This window comes from Lytechinus variegatus, chromosome 2, assembly GCF_018143015.1.
Source record: "Lytechinus variegatus isolate NC3 chromosome 2, Lvar_3.0, whole genome shotgun sequence".
NCBI classification, from domain to species: domain Eukaryota; kingdom Metazoa; phylum Echinodermata; class Echinoidea; order Temnopleuroida; family Toxopneustidae; genus Lytechinus; species Lytechinus variegatus.
In genome coordinates this window covers 17,809,922-17,832,316 of record NC_054741.1, presented here as the reverse complement: position 1 = coordinate 17,832,316, position 22,395 = coordinate 17,809,922, and the positions used below count along the sequence as shown (strand labels likewise).

Genomic DNA, 22,395 nt, shown 5'->3' with positions numbered 1-22,395 from the left:
TTGTAAATGAAATTGTTGAAGTTGCCTAACTGAATTTTGTTTTAAGCAGTTGCCTCATTTTCTAAATGGTATTTGTAACTTATGGCAATTTTAGGTAAATAATATTTGACTTCTTTACAGTCCCATCCAATACTCAATCTAATATGCTAACCTCAACTTAATCGACTGAATGAATTATCAGTGTGTTTTTGAACAAGGAAAATAATTAGAGATGTTTAAAGCACGAAAGTCTAGATATGCTTAAACCCAATGCACAGTTAACATGTACACTATACACACACACCCTCACACACATATATGTAATGGGTGTGCGCACGCGCGCGCGTGTGTGCGCGAGAGTGTGTGTGTGTGTGTAAATATTTGATTAAAATGAGTTAAAATGGTTAGAATTTGGATAACTTATTTTGGAATGCACAAAGCCTCATTTCGCCTTTTATTTCTGCACTTTGTGAAACCCTTTAAAGTATTTGGTTGAAATATTTACATGACAGAAATAATTCATTTTAAGTGGTCTATTTACAAGAAGTTCGCACTTACTGCCTCTGCAAAGATGAATAAATGCAATATTAAATAGATGGACTGGTTTTTAAAGAGAGAGAGTGAGTGCATGGGGAAAATAGTAAGAGAAAGCGAGGAAAGTAGAAAGAGGGGATGTGTATTCAAGAAATGTGAGAGAGTGAGATATGTTGAGAGCTAATATATTGAAAATACAGTGGTGGAGAATGAAAGTATAAGGTTGTATTGGAAGAAGAGGGGGGAAGACGGGGGTGAATATACCTAGATAATGAGGGGTAAGGTGTGGGGACATGAAGTGGGGACATATAAGAGAGGGGAGGGAACATGGGAAAGTGGGAATAATGGAGAGAGTTAGTGACTTCAGAGGGATACCTCGAATGAAGAGGAAGAGAGGACCAAAGCAAACATATCAAATCATTTCTTCTTCCCCTTCTTTTTTGGTGGTGCCTGTGAACGTTTCACAGGGGGAAGGGAGTTATTTTTCTTGATTTCAGGAGCCTTTTCGCTGGATTTCGACTTCATTGGAGTGAGCTTTATAGGTTTCCCTCTGGATGATGTATTACTCAAGCCTTGTCCTCCTCTGTTCTTTTGTGGAGGATGTTTATCTTCATATGACTCTCTTTGGTTGATGTCTTTGGAGGCATTGATGGGGTCGGCTGCTTTAGCACCTCCAGTTTCTGTAAGGAGATATGTCCAACAATGCTAAGCTTGGATGGGTTCTTCATTTTGTTAGAGATCATAAATTTCTTAATAACTGAGGTATTTTATATATAAATACAAAATAAATGGTATGTGATATCATCAGCTTACTCATTTGTATACAAACTATTATTAACATAGAACCAATATATTGTTGGTGAAATAAGCGAAAATTTATTAGCTCATATTTTTCTTATTTCTCGTCACACTTTGATGACATTTCCAGTGACGTGCTTTTCTGTTTATTCCTATTTGCTCCAGGAATTAGTTGTCGAGTTGAATTTGCATTTGCAATGGATATAGTCAATTGCGTAACTACGGGAGCATATGCCCATCACACATAATCAGGCAAAAATGAAGGGAGAATAAGAGAAAGGGGGATAGAAAAATATTGAGTTATATGAATTTGGTCTCTTTTCTCTACATCCAAAATAGTGTACCTCCACTTGGGTCCTCATTATGACATGGATATTTCTCGTGAGTACATTACTTGCTGAAATTATTATGTTTTTCTCACTCTTAACTCTCTCTCTTCTAATTGAGATATGACTTAAGCAAACTTATATGACAAAAAGTGTATTATGACAATATGAAAGGTAGATACAGCCCATGCTGTATCTACATGATAGCATAAACAGGATGGTTTCGGAAGAAAATTACTTCTGAAAGTTAGGTGACCAACAGGCATAGGACGTGTGTTGCCAAAATGAACGACCAGTGGTGTAATTCTATCATCATGAAAATTGTGCATGTTCTTCTGCGTTCGCTTCCTTAGACGGCATATAATGCTGGGAGTTTACTGGGCCGTCGCCAGTTTGCGACAACGCAAAGCGGCTGTTGCGCCTGGTGTCGCCAAAAAGGTGCCTATAAGTGGCGTGCAGTAGCTCAAAGTGCTTCCCAACTGGCGCGTGGTGGCACGTAAAGGTGCCAAAATTGAATTTGGCGCAACGAAACTTTCAAAACTTGGGAGATAGTTTGAGCCATTGCATGCCACAAGCCACCTTTTTGTCGAAACTAGGCGCCACAACCGCTTTGTATTGGCGCGAACTGGCGACTCCTAGCATAAGATACGACAATCGCTTTATATTTCCGCGAACTGGCGCAAACTGGCGACTCATAGCATAAGATTCAGAATTTGGATCCACAATGTCTTCATCAGCATATTGTCTAATTATCAGATCGCTGATCCAAATTTTGTATTATACCAGTTTGGTTCAACCGTCTCGGTCTAATTAGTTGGTCTAATTAGTCTATTGCTCAGGTGGTATTTGTGCATGCACTTTGTCTATTTATCATTTTGCACAAGTGAAATCAACAAGTTATCTTGTCATAAGTAGTATGAGACCAAATGGGTATTAGACGGAAAAGGTATAGCTTATGGACAGTGTGGTAAGTTTACATTGGACCAAATTGTTAGTATACTAACCACAGACCATATGAGATGAGACCCAATAGAGAGTAGAAAAGCTAGTGTAGAGCAATTGGCAATTTACCCATTTTCCAGAAACAAGCAATCACCGATATACAGGTGCAAAAAAGGTCACGTTTTAAACTTGGAATATCTTCCCCCTCCCTTCCCTACTGCAAAAACACCGGTGTTGATTTAACACCGGCCTGGTATCTATATCGGTTCACACCAGAGAGGTGTTGAAACAACATCGGTTTGGTGTTAGGCTAACACCAATTTGGCATTTTAGCAACACCAATTAGCGTTAAACCAATATCGGTTCGATTTTTAACTGGTGTTGTTTCGACGCTTCTCTGGTGTGTGCTGATATACCAGGCTGGTGTTAAATTAACACCGGCGTTTTTGCAGTGGCCCCATGCACTGCCACTGGTCATGCTGGTCGATCGATTCTCTTTCTGCATCGTTAAGCTCCCCGGACTTGTTTAAGACTGTCTCCAGTAGCTGATATCGAATATTTCAAAGGAGCTATCGTGTTTATGAGACATTTAGGAGCTTTCCTCTTTCTTTCAACATTTGAAGAAAGGCCACAGCTCAATGATACTGATTCGAAATGTTGCTATGCCCCCCCCCCATCCCCCTCGGTTGAACCAATCGGTACGCCACTGAATTTGTTTATAGACACGGGTGTAAATACTTGTAGATAATTATGATCCACAATGACAGAAAACAGTTTATAATAAAGCAAACTACACTGAACAATTCTGCAAGATCATTACACTACTTATTAGTCTACCAATCAGGCCAATAGAGATATCAACGTGCCTGTGATTTCGGGCACGGCCGAGCAAGGCACTCAATCTATACTCTATATATCTATATCTTGTGTGTCTGAAATAGTCGATAAATCAATGCAAAGAAATTATGTATGATGTACATCAGTAATCATGCTGATAATGAACAATTGAGCAACCCACATCATGGCATGAACTATACCGGGTCAACAGATTGAGAAAGAAACATCCACAGCATCACACATTCACGATCACCGCCACTTTTGATAAAATGATTTATCAATTCTGAAATGTTTTCTTGAAACAGAAAAAGAAACGACACTCTCAAGTAAGAAAATGCATTCACATAATTAAAGACGATTTACGATGTCCATTAACCACTTAGTTGCGATCGCCATAATGCTTGTAATTTTAATTTCTTATTTTGTAGAGCTAATCATTCCTGCATGTTTTATTTCATTATTAGAAAGCGTCAGTTGATTTTTGATAAAACATGGGAATCGTGTTCTAACAACAAAATTGTAATTATAGTTCAATGCTATAATAAAATCGTTCAAATTAATATTGGCAGATGCTGAATTTGTTATAATTTAGAAATTGTGTATTTGTTATTTCAACCAGTCTTTATTGAAACGGGATCCAGGAATTGAATCGTATTTAACTTTTAGCTTGTATAACTTATATACTTGAGTTGTTATTGCTCATATTAGTACGTTATTATGATGGATATAGACCGAATCTGTGTAAATTTATACAAGTCACGCAGTTAGTGATGTTTTCGAGTAGCTATTCATGGTACTTCTTCCCAGCCATGAAAATAAGATTATCAGTTTGCATGAATTCGTTCAAAGTGGTTACATATCTTCCACGTTATTATTAAGCTCATCCATTAAAACAGCAGGGGCATGAGCCACGTTTGACGAGAGTGCTGAAAATGCATGACGTACGGGGCAAAACATCTTTAAGGCGCTGTCACACCTTGGCGTTTTAGACAGCGTATGCCCGACGTATCAAAATTTCTCTAAAACGCCGGCATACGCTGAACTTTGATTTTTTTTTTTCAACTCTGGGCGTATACTTAGCGTATTCATAACGAATTGGACGTATACATTACGTATTAGTAACTTATATCGAACGCTTCGTTAACTTATAAGTAACGTATTCCAACGAATGCTTAGCGTATTGCTGGCGTACACAACTTATGCCCTACGATAGCCTAACTTACGCATAGCGCGCGGCAGCGTATCGCTGACGAACACGTGTCGTAGCCTATAAAAAGGCTGCCGCTCGACTATTCAAATCATAACCGCACGATACATCACCGTATCAACACCACCGCCATGCCGAAGAAAACTCCTGTAAACCCCACCTTTATATACCAATTCCTATAAACGATGTCAATACGCCATTATACGGTAGCTGTAAGTTATAAACACGTTCAGTAAGTTTTGTGGTCGTCCGGAGCACGTCCTCATACGTCTTCAGAAGTCAATATACGTTGGAGTTAAGTTGCACATACGTTCAAAGCACGTTACTCATAGGTTACAAGTAAGTTTTAGGGTACGCTGGACATTATCTCGACGTACATCGACTTATGAGTAACTTACGAGTAACGTGTATCAACGATCGCGTAACTTGCCTTCAACTTATGGCCCGCGTATGCGGGACGTATGCGGCATACGCTGGCATACGTCGAAAAATTTTGTGCTTGCACAAAATTTTTCGACGACCTCGCCGTATGACGACGTATACCAGCGTGTTTTAGCGTACTCTTAACGTATGCAAAACTTACCCGTAACGTATTCGACGTACGCCAACGTATTCGCCAAATTCCTCATACGTCGGGCATACGCTGTCTAAAACGCCAAGGTGTGACAGCGCCTTTAGATTCAAGAGCAAAGTGACTGAGCGAAAATCTTTACCCTTTCACCATTTTAAGAGAAAATCTCATTTTGTAACTTATTTTCATATTCAGAAAATGATGTCATATTTCACCTTTTCCTTTTTTTAATTCCTCATCTTTTCTTGTTCTTGGTCGTGGACTTTAATCTTATTTTTATTTATTTCTTTTTTGGGGGGGGGGCAAGTTTACTCATAGTCCCACGTGTTAACCAGGGGATTAAAACATAATCTCTAGAAAATTATATTAGTTTAATGTGTGATGAGCTATTGATGAGTTAGAAAAATGCTGATATTGACCAATGAGCCATGCAGTATTATGAAATGGAAGCATGGGAAGTGAGATCGTGTGATGAAAATGATATGAAAATGTATTTGAGCCTGCAAGAAATTATACATGCAGAAAAAAAAATTAAGTGAGAGGTAAAAATTGAATGATTCCCTTTTCATGTAAAAACAAAAATGAATACAAGACCACACCCATGGCATGCTATCAAATAACAAAACGAGTACGATGTACATACTAAATATCTCTCTTAATGCGATGATGACGATGATTTTCCTGTGGATATAAAAAATAGCAATACATTTCAACCCATATGGTATACAAGGCCATATTTTAAAGATATAAAACCCAAAGTAGTTAAAATGGATAGATTAATAGTCAGTTGAGTGTATTTTGATTGTATCAACAACTAATCAAATCGCAATCATACTATATTCTAATCAGAATTTACTGTGTTCTACATGCATAGTCAAATGCGATTAGAAAATACCTTCGCTCTCAAATGGCTGAAGAAAAAAAAAGTTGCATAAAGCTGACCCTTATTTTCATCTGGTAGTTTTCAAAAAAAATTAATCTAAGCAATTGCATTTTTCTGATTATTCTCTGAATTTAACACTCTTAATTAATTGAAAGTTTTAATTGGCTAAACTAGATTTGCACCAAACGGGTATCTTTGAAATAAACATCGCAAACGGCTGGTTATCCACATTATCATACACATTCCAAGCATTATACAGACCTTCATCTTTCTTGTCCTTGTTAGCCTTCTTGTCAGGAGACACAGATTGGTTCTTTTTGCTAAAAAAAACCCAACAAAATATAATAGGTTATCCAATCGTTTGCATTCAGCGATAGTCTTTTTTGGGGGAAAGGGGTTTCAACATATCCGAGAAGTTAGACATTGATCTTGGAAAGTTTAACTTACAACGATTAGCGATAGGTTAATAAGATTGATATCAATGGCGGAACCATTTCGATTAGGGGTGACGACCTAAAAATACATGACATCACCTTTAAGAAAATGGTCGAAATAAATGGTTCGATATATTTTATTGGTTTTATGTTCTGATTTCTCCTCTCTTCCCAAGGGGATAGGCTGGTTTGAGCATGGGGAGGTGCACATCAAGGGGGTGGAACTTAAATGGTATGGCGGGGTGCCCGTCCAGGGGAGGTGGAACTAAAGTTTGGAAAATCAGTTGTTGAAAACAGAAGAAGGGGTACAATTTCCGTTTTGCATGCCAGTGTCGAAACTCCGCTGCCTCAGCGAAGGGTGCACCCCCAGCTTACGCCCCCGCTTCCTTTCCCCTTTTTTCTTATTGTTTCACTACCACCCCCCCCCCTCGACCAATCCTACCCCTCTGGATCCCGCGTGCATGCATGTATACCTACCCTATCATCGTCATGTATACAGCAACCCCGAGTACGGCGACGACAACCAGAAGGACGAGCACGACGATGAGAGCAATAGCCCAGGCTGCCAGTCCTCCACCGTTTCCTGGATCAGGTTCGACTTCGCCTTTGACCACCTCACCGACCGTGACGTTGAGTTCGTCTTCCAGAGTGTCAATGTTCTCACTGACGGCCTGGTACAGCGCGTCCTGATCAAGGTAGTTTTCTGTTAAGCACAAAAATAATATGCACTTCCCTTCTGATGAGTAATCGACTTCACTATTCCTTTATCTCAAAGAAACACTTCGACATTGAAAATCAATATTCGGTCAAGCATTGTCACAATGTGAAGGCATATACAGCATATACGTGTGATTCAGAAGTTAGTGCCTGTAAAATCTGATATCAAAAGATTCTAAAAGAGAAATTAATCCACACCTCTCACAAGGATTACCGACGATGGATCTGAAACCTTATTCAATGAATTAAAAAACTAAAATAAGAAATGGATCTAAAAAATATTAGCCAAAGGTATGACGACGTAACACAATACTGGCTCTGAAGTACGGTCGACTACACACATGACATACGGCTTCAGTCGTGAAGTTCGCGAGTTTCGGTGCAAACTCTGCAATTTGATTCGTAAAGTTCGAGACTTTCGTTGCAAACTTTGCGATTTTATATCGCAGATTTTACGATTGAAATTGCAAAGTTTGTAACGAAAATCGCGAACTTCACGAGTGAAGTCGTACGAGATCGACCGTACTTCAGAGCCACCATACTTATAACATGTATGAAATGTAAGTAAAATTACCTGATGTGTCAACGTTTCTCTTCGAAATCCCATTGCCTTGATCAATCCATCTTCTTCTCCTGGTTGCAGAGTTAGAATCAGATCCTGCTGAGCAAAGTTCTGTTATCTCTGGTGGTGTCACCAATAGCATGACCCGAAAAGCATCGAAGGAAAGCCCTGTTTCTTCCCTGGGAAACCCGTCAGCAATAGTCACATGGGTTTCATCGACGTAGCTCAGAGTTGCGGATCTGTGTGACCCAGAATTTAATAAAAGTGAACAATATTTTATACTGGAACACCGCTCCCTATCATCTTTCTTCTCCCGCGAAGGATGAATGCCTCCCCCCCCCCCCCCTTCTCCAAAAAGAAACAGAGGAGAGTGAATACGTAAATGATTCAAACTGGAAAAAAAAAACCTGTGTAACAATCACTGCAAGCCACTCAAAGTAAAATCAGTAAAGTACTTACGACTCTGAAAGTGTTCCCTGGTTTGAGCAGCAGATATCAAAATTGTCATTGCACCACGACGTCACGATTTCTCCAATTATTCGCAGGAGAATATCTTCAAGATCAGGCCACTGTTGTGGGTAGAGCCATGAAAAACGGAGAAAATAATGTATTAATCTGGTAAGGAAGAACTCGCTGCTGATTTACGAAACACGACGAAAAACATTTCAGCTTTAGCATTTAGTGTTCAAACCTATTGTTTACTTTGCATGGTTGATATGAAAATGTTTCATCATTTGTATTGCAGGTACTGTTATTGTTATTAATATTATCATCATCATCATCATCCTCATCATCATTATTTGTTTGGCGTCACCCTACTTGGGAGGCGAAGAGCGAATTGAATCACTATGACCCGCAGTTCTCTCCTCCCGATGTAACTGATTGGGGAAGTGCAGGTGGACCTCTACACCTGGGGGTTTCCCCATACTCTTATACGAACAGGGCAGTGGGTTCTTAACGTGCAGAGGTGGTGGCTTTTCTCTACGCTGGGCCAACATTTTAAGTCCTATCAGAGGAAGGAGTGTTTTCCACTGTAACATAACCTGTATCTACGAAACACGGGAGGGACACACAACGCAATCTGCAGTCATCACCCCGGTTTTGGACTTGAAACTACGACTTTTGGTTTGACAGGCAGACTGAAAATAACATCTATATTAACAAATGATTCTTTTGTTCTGTCTACTCACCGTGATAATGCTATTCTCTAATATTCTGAAACGATATGTAAAATATATAATTTTGTCTTAAAAGTCATGACCAAATTAAGCGAATATTAATTAGACATAAGATACACAAACACACTACTGCACGAGCGTATGGTAAGATAAACAGTATACTCACTCTATTTATGCTCGTATAAACCAGTACTACTACGCCAAACCGAACCTGGGCTTTTTGTTCTGTCGGATGCAAAATATGAAATAATATGCCAAATTCAGAACATTTAACATTATGAACATTTGATATCATAGAAGGCTACCGTTATAGGAGCACGGAATGAGCTATAACTTATGAACACATTACTAGAATCGTTCTGTTAAACATCTAGCCATGGAACCTACTGTCACTCTATGTTAATATATTACCATAACCGTAGAAGATGTGTGGACCATAATTTAGCAGTCATGCTGGTGCTCCTAGCTTCGAATAAAATTATTCATTTCACCTTGTGGGTAAAATTATGAAAAAAATAATATATGCTTCAATTGTGTCATATGGCATATGTTCCGATTTAAGGTCTGGGAGAAATTCCAAAATGTCCCCCGTGATTGAATTATATTCGTTCATTGGAAAAAGTACTATCAAACTTTATTTTCTCGAGGAATTTAGAATGTGTCAAACACATTGTTCAGTCTCCATTTACTCTTACGTTCACACTGTTCTCCTTGGTAGTCACTTGGACAGTTGCATTCACACGATGTCTCGTCAACACTGCCGCCATTCTGACACGTGGTATCACATGTTTGTTCGGTCGTGGTTGACTCGGTCGTGGTCATGACAGGGGTTGTTACATCGCCTCCACCGCCCGAGGTCGATGTCGCGACCGGAGACGAAGTGGATGTGGAACTATCTGCAAAGGTTTGGTTAAAAGACATTTTAGTGTAGGCCTCTTCTAAGTATGTTCTTTACACATGTTACACTACATATCACTAGCGGGATATACGCCCAATTCGTGCATAGTTACAGCAATGATTTTTTTTTAATAGTAAGTCTTACTATAATTCCAGAAAGTAAGCCTATCCAAAACATAAAATCTTCGTTCATCATATAAACTCCATCTTTATTGTAAAAGAAAAATAGGAAAAAACGATTAACTCCTTTGAAATGATGTTCACAAATTTATCTTATTATTCTTACCACAAGTCTGACTTGGGTCGGCTTCATCTGCAAACAGAAAAATATGTGGATATAATTTAAGGTTTAAAATCGAATCCATTTCTCTTTTCTGAAGAACTCAGCAAATGACACGAGATAAGTTGATTTGATGTAGCCTATTGCCTATATATTCGAATTTTCATAGCATGCGTCATGTTGTTGTTACCAGTGGCATATTTGGCAAAATTTCTAGAAGAGAAGCGATTTAGCATTTTTTTTACCGTTTATATACAGAAATCTAATTTTGTACTAGATTTTGGCATAATGTTAACAAAATTATATTTCGCCTTTAGTTGAAATTCATTTTCTTTATTTTTCTTTACTCTAATTTTTCTTGGTCGTAATTTTTTTGGGGGTGGGGGTCCATGGTTCAAGCCCCAACATCTGTGTGTCACTGTCTGTTACATCATGGAAGAAAATTCTTGAGAAAGAGCAAAGAAAAGAAAACATAGAACCCATCATGCAGAGTGCCAGTATGATAAATTAAATATCTATTCGTATAAAATCAAAATGATCAGGTTTAAAGCGCTTAGAATTTAGAAGCTGTTTATATGCAAAGAGCAACATGATATGAAATATTTTTTAAAAAATCCCACTTACTACACAATCCGCAGAAGAGAGGACAATTAGTGAGCACGTACGACCTGTCCTCGGTACACCAGGAGAGAGGCCAGCCAGGATTACCGCCGCAGTATTCATGTGTGTCCTCACAAACAGCTGAAGAAGAAACACACACATACAGAGGGGCGGGACATGGTAAATTTGGTTTCTAATTATTGCTTTGAAGTCAACCGAAGTCAAATAAATCAAATTAATCACAAAATCTTTATGTAAAGTAGATTTACATGAAACATTACATCAGCTGCGCGATTTCTATCTAGCAAGCGCAGCCACATCACCCCTATATACTCTACACTGGTTGCCCCTGATGAAGGAACGCATATAGTCTTTAAAATCTTTCTTTTGATTTTTCATATAGTCAATGGAACTTCCCCCAGTTACTCCCTCAAGAAATTTACGATCCTCATCATCTAATCCCTTAAAAATTCCAGTTGATAAGAAATCATGCGGGGAGCGGACCTTTGCTCAAGCAGGACCTAGCCTGTGGAATTCTCTCCCACACAGTTTGAAAACCCAGACTTCAGTGGCCACCTTCATGGGCAACTTGAAAACAAGGTAAATTGTCATTGGATCAGAGGAGAGGAATTATTCATCTCATTTCTAAAAAAGACCAAAATCCTTTGCTTTTAAAAAGTTGGAGGCCCATCTCTATTTTAAACACCGACTATAAACTTCTTGCAAAATGTTTAGCTTTGAGATTGCGAAAGGTGTTAGGTGGTATTATCAATAATGACCAGACAGGATTTTTACATGGTCGGTATATTGGTGAAAATATTCGCTTAGCCTTAGATATGATTGAATTTACAAATGAACACGATATTCCTGGTTTTATGTTAATGGCCGACATAGAAAAGGCATTTGATAAATTAGAATGGTCCTTTTTACTTCAAGCTTTGAAATATTTTAATTTTGGTGAAGATTTGATATTATGGATTAGAGTTATGTACAATGATATATATTCTTGTATTTTGAATAATGGACATGCTTCAGAATTTTTTCAAATTTCATGTGGAGTAAGGCAGGGCTGCCCTTTAAGTCCTCTTCTTTATATCATTTGTAATGAAATTATGTGTTTATGGATAAGGGGAAACAGTGATATTAAAGGTATAACAGTGAATGGAATAGAAATTAAGCTGAACTCTTATGCAGATGACACAACATTTTATATAAATGACGTCAAGTCTCTTAAAATCATTATGTATATTTTGGATGAATTTAAGGTTTTTTCAGGGCTTTGCATTAATCGAAATAAATCTGAAATTGTGGCACTAGGTTATTACAAAGCACATCCTCCAGACATATCCTTTTCCGGATTAAGATTTTCTAATGGCCCCTTTAGATTATTGGGAGTATAACTTTCACCTGACTTAAAAGACATATTTGAATTGAATTTTATTCCAAAGCTTAAGAAAATAAAGAATGTTTTAAGAGTATGGAAAATGAGAAATTTAACTCCAATAGGGAAAATAACTATTTTGAAGTCACTCGGCCTTTCTCAAATTATATTTCTGTTGTCTGTATTACCAAAACCTCCTGAAGATTTTTTGAAAGAATTAGAACATTCAATTTACTCTTTTATTTGGAATGAAAAACCGGATAAAATCAGTCGTCTTACAATTATTGGAGACTATAGTCAAGGTGGATTGAAAATGTTACATTTACCTTCTGTAATTTCTGGCTTGAAAATTGCGTGGGTTAAACGTTATATGAGCACAGAAAATAAAGGAAAATGGAAATGTTTTTTCGAACACAACTTGGTCACCTTTGGAGGAGAATTGTTTTGGACATGTAATTTAAAATACGATGATCCCAAAATATTACAAATAAAAATCAATTCATTCGAGAAATCTTAATTACTTGGAGTCGTTTAACATTCTCTCCTAATTTATCTGATTTGAATATAAAGAATCAAGTGTTATGGAATAACTCATTGATCAAAGTAGATGGGAAAGTTATTTATAAACAACTTTGGCTTAAAAATGGGATCATCAGTATTAAACATTTAATGGATGACCAAAACAATTTTCTCTCACATACAACTTTTTTACAAAAATACAAAATTAATTGTAATTTTCTTGAATATCATTCATTGATTTCTGCAATACCCAATGAATGGAAACATTTTAGTCAACTTCTTGTCGAGAGTAAAACAACTCAAGAAGATTTGTTGTATAATTTAAATAATGTTTTATAAGGTATGCAAGTTTATCCATAGAATTTCTGTTGATAAAATCTTAAAGTCCCCCACTTCGCAATCAAAATGGGCATCCATTTTAAATGAACCGGTTAATAATTGGAACAGATTGTATATGATTCCCTTTAAATGCTGTCTTTCTACAAAACTCCGCTACTTTCAATATAAACTTTTCAATCGGATAATGGGGGTGAACAAACATCTTTACGATATTGACTTGTCTGAATCTAATTTATGTACATTTTGTTCTTCCTCTGTTGAAAGTATTTCACATCTGTTTTGGGACTGCCCTGTAACTCAACAATTTATTCAAAACTTCCAAACCTCTTATTTGAACAATAACGTGTATTTGAATAAGAATTTATTTCTGTTTGGTTGCCCTGACGCTCAATACTCTACTGTAAACCGTTATATTCTTTATGCTAAATATTTCATTTTTCCACACGTTGTAAGGGTAATCGGTTGTGTTTTAGCTCTTTTAAGAGTGTATTGAAACGCTATTGTGAAATTGAAAGGGTTCTCAGTCAAAAACATCATAATTTTGTCATATCATTAGATAATAGCACGCATGTACAGTTGTTGTAAACATGTTCGCTTCATGATTCTTTTGTAAATTGAATTGCTTTCGTGTTTGATTTCTGAATAAAATCTTTCTATGAAAAAAAAAAAAAAACTTGAAAACATACCTGTATAAAAGTGTTTTTTGACAGACATTGACTTATTGTTCAGACATTATTATAAATAGTTTTTGTTGTTCTGCTCTGAAGCGCCTTGAGCATCTAATCAAGATGGAAAGTGCGCTATATAAACATTATGTATTATTATATAGAAAATATATGCCTATGTTATTCATTTTTTTATACTGGGATGCATGCATTTGAGAAATGAGTGTAGGATTTTTACTTGACGTCCAACATTCTTTTAATTTTTCATTTTTTTTTTATTTCAGAAACGAACCCAAATTTTAAGCTCACAATCTGTCATGAAATTCACGAATAGACTTACTTGAACAGTCGCTACCGTAATGCCCGTCTTGACATGTACACGTACAATCATTGTTCAATGTTCCGCAGTTCTGGCATACAGCTTGGCAATCTATCAAACAAAATTTTGAATGGTTATAATGTTAATTTATGTTCGAATCTGGGACTGAACAGAGGTATTATAAAAAATTTCTGTCAAGCAATAAAAGAAGAAGAAGGAAAAGAAAGATCAAATGTCACTACCACAGAAGCGGAACAGGCAAAAGAAATTGACAAAAGAAAAAGCAGAATAAATATTTGTAGGGGCGGGCAAGGACTCTCCCCTTCCCCTTCCCCGAATGAAGGAATGGGCTTGGTGGATCAATACATACATTAGTAGAATGTGGTAAAAAAAACCGACTTACCACAGGCTTCGTTGTGCTCAGAACACAATCCTGAATTTGAAAACAGAAGAATTAGGATAGAAAGAAATCGTTTTATTCAGTTATTATTAGGTAGTCCACTGATTAATGAAAGAGTTTGATGGTTTGATCTGAATTACAATAAATAAATAAATGTAGCAAATGATAAAAAGATAACATAGGAAACACAAATTTTACTCTTAAATATCAAAATCACAAGAGTACACTTTTACAATGTTTTCATTAAATCTATACGCTACTATGCCTTTTACTGTAACATATTTATTATTACAATAGTTTAATACTATTTTGTAACAATGTGAAACGAAACTTGATAAAATCTAAATCTAAATTCGTTCTCAAATTTCCACTTTATATCATAAAGATATGCCTAACTTTCTATGAGCGTGACTCCATCTATCTTGCTATCATTTAAAGTTCGGGAAATTTTGAGTTTCATTTTTCAAAAGAGTAACATCTAGATTATTGAAAAGTTACATTGATCTTCATTTACTTAAAGAACGAATACATGAATTGTTAAATGAATTGTTAATTGTTATTTTGGGGGATCCTTGATTAATTTGGAATGTTCACTTACTACATTTATTTTCATAACATTCTCCAATGCCTGAATCGCATTGTGTACAGCTGCTGCCAGATAAATAGGGACGCACACCGTTGTAGTTACCACTGGTAATAAAAACAAAGTTATTTCAAAGTATATTCGCATAATTCAGAAAAAAAATCAGGTAGACCTAAACTTTTGGAAAATTTAAAGAATGACACAATCCAAAGGATTTATTTAGGAAGGTTTTGATGATTATCGTATGAAGTGGATCCCATCATACGTCAAATTTAAACAAAAAGAAATGATACAGGTTTGATTATTCACTTAGAATTCGCTTAAAATACTATCAAGAAATTCACATATGTCAAAAAACAAGGAAATAATTAAATATAATACAGAGTTTTAAAACCTGGTACTTGAAATATGGATGCGTTCTAGAATCAAGTATGATTATATTCTCGAATATAAAAGAATAATGTAACGATGACGAGGAACGGTCATAACTAATGATTAATATTGCCTAAACGATCACTAGTTATAAAAACGTAAGCCACTTATTACATTGTCTTGACACTTTGATATGTTTAACAATATTTATAAACACATTCCAAAAACGATTGTACTTTTGTCTCATTAAAATGAAGTCAAACTTACGCTGGTCCATAATTACAGGTGACGATGTATGCGTTCGACCAGCCGTTGGAAACTGAAGAGCAAAAGGTTCGTCCACATCCAACAGCGTATGTAGAAGCCCATACAACCTTTAAATAAATTTAAAAAGGAAAATAATATTCAGAGAATGTAAAGAATGTGAAATATTTCTTTTGCTAAGATTCAAGTTTTTTGATCATCTCCAGAATGATGAGTAGGCTGTTTAAATGATTTGTTTTAAACCATAATCAGTTCCAAGACAAAAATTGAAGATTTTGACAGTTTCTTGAAAATATTGAAATATTCAGTTCTTGTTATTTCAATCGAGTTTCCATATTGTGTGTGCAATGAAAACCGAGGGATTTAGATAATCTCCGAGGGACTTGATAGTGATGATTATTGCACTACCAACAGTGAGCTAATGAGTTAATTTTTTGAGGGGCGAAATATGGCGTATCGGGCAAAATATATAAAATGTTGCGAGCGAGCAAAAATAAAATCGACATTGTTAATAGAAAAATCCAATTTCGTGATAGATTTTGACATAATATTCCAAAAATATTATAATGTTTCACCCTTGTCTCCTTCCTTTCCGTTTCTTTTCTTTTCTATATTGTTTTTCTCGGTCGTGAAAATTTTTTGGGGGGTAAGCACCCGAAGCCCCCCCAAAAAAAAAAAAATAAATAAATAAAATAAATCAATTAATAGCAGAGGCCAATACCGCAGCTTCGTCCAGTTTAACTGGAGTGCAACGTTTTTGCATTTCATCATCAAAATCATTATACTTTTTTACATTCATCACATCACTACCACTTTCTTCATCATCATACAGTCGTGTTCACCATCATCATCACCACCTCCATCATCATTGTCGTCGTAATCATCATCATCAGTATCATCAACACCATCACCACCATCATCATGGTCGTCGTCGTCGTCATCATCATCAGCATCATCACCATCATCACCACTTCAACATCATCATCGTCGTCGTCGCAATCATCATCATCGTCGTTATAATCATCAACATCATCATAGTCGTCATCATCATCATCGATCATCACCATTTTCACATCATCGTCGCTGTAATTATCATCGTTATCATCGTCATCATCATCACCTGTGTGTAATGGCCACAGACATCAGAGCAGCTGTGGTCATCATAGTCGTAGTACTGGTCCTCGTCGTACCAAGCCTGAGTTGGCCCAACACCATCGGGCTGCGATCCCGTTCCAAGCCATAGATTCTGGCCCACTGATGAGAATGGTGAGATGTTTGTAGGGTTACCATGCTCCCACAGACACTCATCAGACCAATCCTGGGCCATCGAGGCTAAGTCGTCATCCCATATCTATTCAGTTTGGGAGAAATGAGAGAGAACAAAAATACTACCGATGATATATTAGGGCTACCCCGAATTGTTCGCGTACATTTCATTTTAGATTCTGGCCCACTGATGAGAATGGTGAGATATCTATTCAGTTGGGAAGAAAAGAGAGAGAACAAAAATACTACCGATGATATATTAGGGCTACCCCGAATTGTTCGCGTACATTTCATTTTAAAACCGGTTTCTGTTGTGATCTAATAGGTTAAAGCCCTTCTTTGTTTCTCAAATCTCTGATGATGTAGCATAATGTGTACAAAGTATAGGGCAGGGTCGGATGTACCAGAGGACGCCACTTTCTATGAAAAAAAGTTTACAAACCCAAACAATAAAGAAAACGGAGAGCACCTTCCCTAAGCAAAGATTAAACAAGCAAAGAAAAAACATTTATCAAATATATTGGGTCGAGGAGGGGCAAGGCACGTTCGCCTTCTCCCTGATGAGCGTCATAGTACGGATTAAAAGACCGCAGTTTAAGTAAAATGGCCGTTTAAGTTATTGTTCAAAGATAGAACAATCTAGAGTTTAATTTGCCAAATTTACGTTTCTATCGATCAGTCTTTTTCTTCTTCTTCAAACAGCCACCATCCCTATCACGGTTCACGTGGATGACAGTTTTTTTTATGTTGAAGGCTGTTTAGCATATTAAGCCTTTTTTATTTCCAACAATTGTATCATTATAATTATCACGACTAGGATTTTTTAACGAATATTATATTGTTCCATATTTTCCAATCCTTTTTATTTGGTTATTACACATTATCATTTAGCCTATATGAAACATGATTATACATGAAACACAATTTACTCTAGAAAGTGATAAGCGAAATGATTGAAATAAAACCAAATCAACTAAATATTGGTTGAGAACACATTTCAATGACCTTTAATTTTCTTCTTTGTTGGTAGCGGCTCATTTAAGTTCTAGGCTCAACACTTGACCTATAGAAATATATCTATTAAAAAATAAGACATGTTTAATACGCATGGTTGATTTTGTTTTTCAATGTAAGTCTCAGGTGTTCCAACTCAGCCGTAAAATGTATTTCGATTTTCGAATGACGTAGCAAGAAGATCACTATAAAAAATTATAAAAAGAAGAAGCGACTGAGTGACACCTTATTTTCATCCATTCGTCCTCGAGTTTAAGTAAGAAACATTTCAAAATAATTCATGCAATCATGCACCAACCCTTGAATATCTGAATATTACCGGTTGGGTTTATACTTGCGTTTGAAAATAAAGCTAGCGTTGCTAAGAAGTGATAAGTCCATGCAAAGAGCGACTATAAAGGCATTGAGAAAATGGAGAATACAAACTCATCCATGCATAAAAAAACAATTGGACATTTTTCCAATAATTTACGCCTTCGTCAAGGATTCTAGTATATTATGTCAAGAATGGAATGTGAAATCAAATATATTGATTATATTTTGATTGGGTTTTCTATTTAACAAAAAATAATTCAAATTATTCTTTACACATTAGCAAGCATTTTGACCGTGTTTAAGTGTCGGGGTGCTTTATAAAATGCCAACAATTATTCAAATTATGCATCCATTATGTGAAAAGTGTCGCGATTTAAGAAGTAACTTTTTAGCAATCTACACTACTTCCACCATTAGATAAAACATAAAACGATAAAGAAAATAAAGTATTTTGCAATATTTTTTATATACATCAACTATCGAAATCATGAGAATGACATGACCCGAACAATTCAAAATGTATGTATAACTCGACCACTTTCAAACATAATAGACATTTGAAGTTCGAATTACTAACAAAGAATTTCCAGAAATTGACAATAACACATTACATTGTTTTTGTAAATGTATTTTTTTTTTCGATTTTTCTTAATATAGTGTAGACGGCCTAGTTACTTTTTAAGGGAAGTTGCTTTTGTCATATATAATATATATGTAATTATCAAAATTATTATTCATTTTAATGTGACAATCTAGTACTATCATTCTGTTGACTTTCCATGCAAAATGTATTAATATATAAGTGTGTATAAAACAATTAATACTAAAACAATTATATCCATAAGCATTTCATGAAGGTCAAAACAATAAATTGTAGTAAATGCACTGAGTCTCATTTCAGGTCTGACATTTAATCCACTTTATACAGTGCGTATCAAAAAAAAGTTTACACTTTTAAAAAATCCTGTAAAATTACCCTTTTGTAATATCCTGAAGATTTTTCCACATTTTAACATTGGTACAGATCCATTTAAGCAAATGACAATATAACTGTCGAAAAATATTTCCGCTTGAGTGAGCACCACTTACTTTTGAAAAGTTGGTGAAAAATGATTTGCGCAGAACTTTGAAATAGTTATGCGAATAAAAGTAGACCTTAATCATGAAGAACACGTGGAAATTAGCAAGTAAAATTGATATGAAGATATCTTTTACCTTTTTAAACTTGTTTCCTTGCCCAAAACACTTCGAAGAGTGCATTGCGCCCCATCCCACTCCCCACACACCGAGTCCATCGTGACGATATTTGCTTTACACTGAGCTGTGATTTACATGAAATGGCTTAGGCTTGATTTTCATTTTGTTAATCATTGCCAAGCTTGGAAAAAGTGTGGAGAAACAAGTATTAAATGAAAATGAAATGTAAACCAACTTTAAATGATAAAAACTTAGTGAAAAATGCTGGAGATGTCTGATATAAACTTTTGTTCAGATTCAGTTATGTCCTCATGATATCCAGCTGTCACAAAAAGGGTAAAGGTTGTGCTTACTAAGTGTTGAAATTTCAAATTTGGGCGGCAAAATTGTTACAAAATGCTTGAATGTATCCGTTTTATTTCAATTGGCTAAAAGTGCTAGGGAAATTTATGAGAATTGCTTCGCAGGGTAAGTTTGATTTCGCCCTTTCCCCTTGACACAGCGTGAAAACAAGCATTTCTGCGCAAACAGATTTCTGCGAGCTTTACAAAAATGGACAGTGCTCACTCAAGTGTAACATTCTGTCAAAACTTTTATTTTCATTGGATAGATGAGACCCAGACCCAAGAGTGTATGTGAAAAAATTACCCACATGTTGTATATTTTTAATTCCCAGGGCTTTTTCAAAGTGTAAACTTTATTTTGATACGCACTGTATACAAGACAGATATCGAGCAAACATTGTATGGTTCAATTCAGACAATTCTATATCGAGCATATCCTATGTACATGTAAATTGATGTATAAACAATAGCTCAAAAGGAAAACGCCGTTAACGTTGTACACAAATAGATCCTCTTTTGATTCGTATTGCTTTTAGTACTTGATGTTCAGTCCTCCTGTCCTATTTTGCAGGTTTAATTTTCTGCCAAAAAGGTATTTGTATATTTGCAGCAAGTTATAATGCTCATTCCGGAGGTTGATTTTGCAAGCATATAAGTACAACTGTTGTTATGGCAACTCCGGGGCAACTCCCGTAGGAACTGGGACAGCTTTTTGCTGGAATATAACAAATGACATAGGAAACATGTTACGTCAAAGTTAATCAGGCAGAGTGGCTGACCTTATAGACGAGATTATATTCGCGGATCTTTTTATCAAAGAGCAGACAATTGCAGAGCGGGGATTCGAACTCACAACCTTACGATCACGATGTTCTAACCACTAGACCACACGAACCTTAATTTATCAATTTGATTACTATTGTAGATGAGTTATAATCGAACGAGTTTTGTAAGCTTAACACAAAAAAGGCGTAAAATAATTTGTTACTTTCCTCGTGTGATGCTTTAATCAAATAAAGCACGAATTCGGTACATATCATTTGTGTACATATGTTTGTCTGTTGGAACAGAGAATATGGAATAAGGTTGGCCGTGGTGATAAATATTTTTCTTATTTAAAGCATAGTAACTACTAAAAATACAATTCATAGAAATTGATTCTAGGAAATATATGAATGTAATTAACGATGACTTTGTTCATGGAAAACTTCACTATTTGTTGTAAAAATAATTTTACAAGTAATGCTTTAAAACATATCTCAATATTCTTATACATTGTGGAGTCATTAGGCCAAAAGGGGCCAACAGTTATGATCAAGGCTTACCATGAATTCCATATTGGAGGCTTCAGGTGAAACCTGTCCTCTAAGAAGATTATGCCTGTCCAGGATTCCTTGGATCTCGTCTGCAGAAAACGACGTCGATCTCTTTCTGCGATGTTGACTCTCGTCATCACCATCGACATCGTCTCTTGGCTCTCCTGAATGCCAATCTTTCCTATCCAAGACGCGCGAGCTAAATCCATCATATATTTTATAACTTGTATTCAAGGCAAAAACAAGTGGTGTGCCGACAATATACTTCCCAATGTTTTGATCATTCCTATTCCTTGCGATTTCACCATCCACCAAACTTACGAATAAAACTGCTAATAGACCTACGGAGTAAATCCCAGTCATTCTTATCGATGTTTTGAGACGATTGGTGATAAAAAGTCACAGAAATTGAAAGTAGTTTGTTCCGAGTTGGACGTTACTAAGAGTTCTCCATGTATTTATTGATACAGAGAAAGAATAGCTAACACAACAAGTATTAGACATTGATAATCCTTCATTTATAGCAATCCATTGCTAATTTGTAATGTTTCACCGTTATATGCCAAGTCTTGGTTGACGCTTGGAAAGTTTCAACACGAACATGACGAAGTTTTTACTAAGTGTACGAAATACGCGTCCACCTTTCCTTTTAATCCAAATTTAATTGCTCTTCGTTAGTCACCGTTGTCGATACTTTAGACAAGTCAAGAGCCTGTCCTCCAAACACCCACAATGAAGTCACTTTCTTTCTGTCTCATCCCATTGTCTGGTAGATAAACCATTCGTTTCTCTTCAGTATGCACAGACAATAGCAGAAAATATTGACTGGATCAAAAGGTTACATAACACCTGTATGTGTATTGTAAAGGAGATAGCGGATTTAAAATCTGGCTACTAGTTCTCGAGTACACAGTCGGAAACCCGAATAACTTTCGAAGAGGACGCCTTAGCCCTCTAGATACATTCATGAGGGTCCTGTAATGGTAATAATAATGATGTAAAGTACACATATCAATAACGCAAGCATTAATGTACAAATGAATTTTAATTCATTAAAATGGAATAAAGAGAACTTTCGACTAACTAGATGAGACGTTGAAAAAAGTTTTTCCCCTAATTGAGTGGATCTTTATATTGGTGTTGTCCCCCAATTCAAAATATGATCAAATGCCCCTGATGACCTCAGTATTTTAATAACTGCTTGGAAATATATACCTAATAATATGATAGGCGTATATGAAAGCAGCTTTACCACTAAAGGTGGATATTTAAAAAAATCAATAATCACCATCATTATACTGATACCATAACCATCAACATTATCATTCATTATTGTTATCTCACATACCACAACAA

General features: G+C 36.1%; 1 protein-coding gene across 2 annotated transcripts; it reads right to left on the bottom strand.

Annotated features, from left to right (window-relative positions):
- Positions 1-416: 416 nt before the first annotated feature.
- On the bottom strand, positions 417-21,776 carry LOC121407477. Of its 2 annotated transcripts, XM_041598570.1 has the most exons (16): positions 21,049-21,775; positions 16,708-16,938; positions 15,591-15,697; positions 14,967-15,058; positions 14,372-14,401; positions 13,990-14,079; positions 10,770-10,886; positions 10,152-10,178; positions 9,664-9,864; positions 9,135-9,193; positions 8,250-8,359; positions 7,803-8,029; positions 6,989-7,214; positions 6,339-6,397; positions 5,838-5,875; positions 967-1,193 (listed from the first exon to the last, which is right to left on the bottom strand). In XM_041598570.1, the coding sequence occupies exons 1-15, from the start codon at positions 21,400-21,402 to the stop codon at positions 5,850-5,852; spliced, it is 1,956 nt and encodes a 651-aa protein (XP_041454504.1). In that variant the 5' UTR covers positions 21,403-21,775; the 3' UTR covers positions 967-1,193; positions 5,838-5,849. The 2 variants fall into 2 exon arrangements, with proteins under 2 accessions (XP_041454503.1, XP_041454504.1); XM_041598569.1 differs by lacking the exon at positions 5,838-5,875 and having other exon boundaries at positions 417-1,193; positions 21,049-21,776.
- Positions 21,777-22,395: the final 619 nt, after the last annotated feature.

Excerpts from the sequence above, each read along its gene's own strand:
- LOC121407477 (XM_041598569.1), bottom strand. The coding sequence starts at position 21,402 with ATGACTGGGATTTACTCCGTAGGTCTATTAGCAGTTTTATTCGTAAGT. Across the intron at positions 15,059-15,590 it reads ACCTGTAATTATGGACCAGC|TGGTAACTACAACGGTGTGC; the intron begins GTAAGTTTGACT and ends TTTTATTACCAG. Across the intron at positions 6,398-6,988 it reads GTATACATGACGATGATAGG|CAAAAAGAACCAATCTGTGT; the intron begins GTAGGTATACAT and ends GGTTTTTTTTAG.